We start from the raw sequence: 5,000 nt of genomic DNA, 5'->3' as shown, positions 1-5,000 counted from the left end.
GATAATAGCATTGAATGATTAATGAATATGAGGAACATTTTTTTTTTACAGTTTAATTCAGATTACTAATGTCCATCTCATGGAATTCTTAGGTATCTATGTGTTTTTGGTCTTGGAGCTATCTTTGACCTTGAAGCTATCATTGACCTTGAAGCTATCTTTGACCTTGAAGCTCTCTTTGACCTTGAAGCTATCTTTGACCTTGAAGCTCTCTTTGACCTTGAAGCTCTCTTTGACCTTGAAGCTCTCTTTGACCTTGAAGCTCTCTTGACCTTGAAGCTATATTTGACCTTGAAGTTATCATTGACCTTGAAGCTCTCGTTGATCTTGAAGCTATCTTTGACCTTGAAGTTATCATTGACCTTGATGCTCTCTCTGATTCTCACTAATGATTAACTGTTTACATTTGTAACGATCCATGTGTGTGTGTGTGAGAAATATGAGAGGAATAGAAACCGAATATTAAGTATGTGTATGAATATAGAACTCACAACAAAATTGATAGATATAACAAGGGTAGGTTATGTTGAGTAAGAGTGGTATGGAATCCATTTTGCTGAAAGGGGAGCTTTTGTTAGAATAGTTAATAGCAAAGTTGTTTGCTTGTTGTAAATAAAACCTCGGATTGTGGTGTAATGGCTCCGTTCTCGTTTAATTTTTTGTGTGCGGATAGAAAGAGAGAGAGAGAGAGAGAGAGAGAGAGAGAGAGAGAGAGAGAGAGAGAGAGAGAGAGAGAGAGAGAGAGGAGGTAGATCGTGAATGGATTGTGGAGTGGCAGAGGTTTTCTCATTATTTTTTTTCTACTTAGCTGGCTTTATTACGTCAGCAGCCCGCAAAGAGATTTTCAGACGTTACAGCGTTTCCATCTTCACCAGCAGGTTTTATGTGGTTCCAGTAGTTTATGGTTTCGGGAACTACTCTGCGCTTGCTCCGCCTCATTCGTATATCAACGCTCTGGATTTCCCGTCGGCTGAAGCCTTAGCCAATTACCTACTACACCTCGATAAAAACGCCACAGCGTACAACGAGTACTTCCGGTAAGTGCACAAGCTTGAATGCCCCATTTCACTAGAGGTCTTCTGCCCCTCAAGAAACATTAATTGAAAATTGGAAACTTATGGAAAATGTCGTCGCAGTTTAGGTAAATATCAGGCAATATCTGGTTGGAATTCCCCTTTGTTTCTTTTTCTATATTCAGAGTTTTTTTATTTCTGCTAGTTGTGGTTTTCGTTGAGGCTCATTCTCAGCTAAAAGTTTCTCAACCTTAGCATATCGTCCTTTTTGGAGTTGTTTTAAATCACCGTTGAAGTTTTGTTTGGTTAGATTAATATTTCCAAATTATTTGTCACTTTTGAAATTAGAAGCTCTCCGATACTCACAAAAGTTGCCTAGTGCCCTGTATACGCAGGAAAAGTGTCGGCTCAGTTTTGAATTTGAGAGTACTAGTTCCATGTTTTTGTAGGAAACAAATGAAACGGGCATTTCCATATTAGTATGTAAAGAAGAGTTAGGATTATTGTTGTATGAACTCATGAGACTCGCCCACCCTGTGGTAGGGGGTGTAAGAATACTACCACCTTGGGTCTGGCGTGTCGTAAAAGGCGACTAAAAGGACAGCTGCTGCCTTGCAGTCTTACTTTTTAATAAAAGGCTAGTCCCACCGCCAATAACTGTGGAAACTGCTGCCTTGCAGGTGGACTTTTTAGCCAAAGGCGAGACCCACCGCCAATAACTGTGGTTGATGACAGCAAGGGCATGCAGTCGTAAAAACCCCCTTGCCAAACAATAAACCATGCCTGATGTTGCAAGGAAAGACGCAGCAGGCAACCAACCCCTTAGTGTAGGGATAAAGGTGGGAAAGAATAAGAACTCATGAGACTTGTGCTTAGCATTTTATGATTTCTACACACGGAAAGCACTCTTTCACGGTTGCAAGAGCAGCGTGTTCGGATCAGTTTAAAAGAGTTTAAAATTATTCGCCAGGGCAATTAATACCATTTCCTTAATCATGCCCATTATTTGTGCATGGTTGAATTCTAATTGTTGTACAAGAATGCATATATTGCGAAATACAATCTTTTGTGCTTCTTGAGCATAACGTATAGACGTCAATAGATAAGAAAAATATGTGTCGCAGTCACAAATGTTCCATTTCCGTGTCAGGTTTACGAAGTTTCTCTAACACAGGCTTTCATTGTTCCTTCACAACACAATTCTTCAAATTCTACCTCTTGAATAGTTCCAGCGATTTCAGGAAAGTGAAGGACTATTTTGCGTTTTTATACAATTATCTTAAATACTGTTTGTCAGCTTGGCATTCCTTGGCTCTGTAGCCAGATTTTCATTAATCAGATCGCTGTAGGTTTTGCTAGAGGCTTTTAGCAGCATCCCCAGAACAGAGGGGATGTATGCCTTTTCCTTTCACTTCATATGGTCTCTTCCCGCTTAGCTGTCCAGCTTCTTCAACTCTGTTCTGTTCCAGCTTTAATCGCTCATTTAAGAACAAGCTTTCTGACTAGTTCAGTTAGTGGCCTTATTAAATGTGTCTTTATCCAGGTTTATAATTTCAAAGCGCTTGGTGTATGATTTATCGAATATATTTTGAGTATTATGAACATTTATGAGTTAATTCGTTGCGATAACTGAATACTTCAGAATTTACTGAAGTCTTTGTGGTAATGATGTATAGAATTGTACCATTAGTTGTTAGTGGATTGAAAGCAGATTTTGGTTAACCTTTATTTTCATTTTAGTATACTTTTGTCCCTTTAGAAAACATTACACTTGTTAAAGATCACCTTGGTGTATATTTTGTTCAAAAATTACTGATCCATAAGCAAACTTTTTTATCAGTGAATATTTTGCATTCGGTAAAACCTGAATTTATCAGCAATTACTACCAAGTGCACCAGTATTTGGCCTAAATTTCGTAAAATAAAAACCAATAAAATTACAGAAGTGACAGTCCGGAAGCAAATCCCCATTTGGTAAATCAACTTGACCCCATGCTTACTTTACAGTTTTCATCAGTGACTCGTTTCAGGCATTCCATCTGTGTTTTCAATTTCTCACAGATGGAAGTCATACCACCATTTTCCCACCGACTGGGACAAGAGAATGAATCACTGGTGCGAGCTGTGTAGACGCCTACACACCGACAAGGAGACTAAGACCTACAACTTAATGGATTGGTTTGTCCAGAAATCCCACTGCCGCGGGTCGTTCGAGGATGCCAGAGCATTCCTGCGTAAAGGGTAAGCAAAGGATTGCTGTCTATGTTGATGGTCTGTTTGTTGTCAGTTCACGTGAGTACTTACATACGAAGAAACTTACAAACAGTGAAGGAACAGTTTTGAAGAAGCTCGGACGCGGCCGCATACAAACTTGGGCAGAGTCGACCAAGAATACGTGCAAACTGGATTGGAATCCAGCACAACCTTTGACCTAAAAACTCGGTCAAATTTGAATCTAGTCACTCCCAAATCTGAACGCAATCGTACTCGAATTTAGACGCAGTTACCAATGACGCTCACATTTATACGCAACCGCGTGCAAACTCTAACCGGCAAAAAGTCTAGGTTGTTCCAGTCATCGTGTGTTCCAACGGCTTCCCTATGAGGCACCCGGGAAGGTCCAATGCTTCTCTGAATAAAGACGTATATTCTTTCCTAAGACGTTCCTTGTCTCGCCTACTCAATCGCGTTTCGCCTCGTGTCAGCGGCGAACTTGAACGCAGTCGCGCAAACTTGGACATAATAACTTACAAATTTAAGTCCGTCATGCCCAAACTGGGAAACAGTCACACACTTGGATAGATCAGTAAACTATAATTGATAAACAATATGTATGTGTATATTATATATATATATATTATATATATATATATATATATATATATATATATAGTATATATATATATATATATATACAGTCCGGTCCTGAATTATGCGCGTTCGAATTGTGCGATTCCCCTTTTACGCGGTCGCTAGTTCTCAAAAATAGATTTTCTGTATCTGCGAAGCCGTTCAAATTCTGCGAGTCACGCGTCGCAAAACGTATCGCATCTATTGTCTTTTCAAGTATTTTAGATGTTGGGGTGTTTGCTGGTATCTGAGAGAAGGGGTGGGGGAAATGCTTGGAGGAATAAAACTATTATGCCTCCAAGGGCGAATGCAAGAGAAAGATTTCCGGCTCAGCCGCTAGTTAAGACGGAAGGCTCTGCCTCACGCATTTGTGACGTAGTAGCGCAGTGTATATGAATGATCATAGCCATACGTATTATTCAGATCTGCGAAGTTTATTCTGATCATCCGCATCATGCAGATTTGATCATTTATTTTTTTCTATTGTTGAAATAGGTTTTGATGAAAATGACTAGTAAAAAAAAATAACAGAGAAGCAGATGTGTTTGAGAGAGAGAGAGAGAGAGAGAGAGAGAAAGAATCGTTCGATCTAAACTTTTCAAGAAACTGTCATTTCATGTTGAATTTTGAATTTTTATTATTTCTTTTTAAGAAATTGTAATTTCATATCAAATTTTGAATCGGTCGATCTAAACATTTCAAGAAATTGTAATTTCATATGCAATTTTGAATTTTCATCAGTTCTTTTTTATCGTAGTATAAATTTATATGAAAACGATTACATGGTGAACGTGTCGGACAAATAAATAGACAGGCGCTCGTAAGGTTTGTTAGGCCTAACGGGAGTGAAGACACGCATGATCCGCTAGTCCCTGAAACCTCAAATGGTTCACAAAGCCTTCCTTCCGCAGAAGAACTCTTCACGGAGGATGAGATAGAGGAGTTTGAAGGGTTTTTCTTTTTGGCAGAGGATAGGTAGAGGAAATTCCAACCAAAAGGTTTTTTTTTAAAGGAAATGACTGTATCGTACAGAACACTTGCGCGCAATGGTGGCATTGTTTACGTGTGGGAGTTTTCACCATCCTGTGTGTAATTTAAAACTTTTTCAAGTTATTAAAACCTTTTTAATGTTTTATT

At 38.9% G+C, this 5,000-nt stretch overlaps 1 protein-coding gene across 6 annotated transcripts in view; it reads left to right on the top strand.

The window, feature by feature from the left end:
* LOC135206229 (alpha-(1,3)-fucosyltransferase C-like) overlaps nt 1-5,000 on the top strand; it is a 93,129-nt gene that overhangs the window by 64,965 nt on the left and 23,164 nt on the right. For 4 of the 6 annotated variants that reach the window (XM_064237593.1, XM_064237591.1, XM_064237589.1 and 1 more), the window contains exons 8-9: nt 876-1,037; nt 3,075-3,254. In XM_064237593.1, the coding sequence (XP_064093663.1) occupies nt 876-1,037; nt 3,075-3,254 (342 nt within the window). The remainder of the gene's footprint in view (nt 1-875; nt 1,038-3,074; nt 3,255-5,000) is intronic. The other 2 variants (XM_064237590.1, XM_064237594.1) reach the window with 2 other exon arrangements.

Source organism: Macrobrachium nipponense, chromosome 29 (assembly GCF_015104395.2).
Source record: "Macrobrachium nipponense isolate FS-2020 chromosome 29, ASM1510439v2, whole genome shotgun sequence".
Taxonomy (NCBI): domain Eukaryota; kingdom Metazoa; phylum Arthropoda; class Malacostraca; order Decapoda; family Palaemonidae; genus Macrobrachium; species Macrobrachium nipponense.
This window is presented reverse-complemented; position numbering and strand designations above follow the sequence as displayed.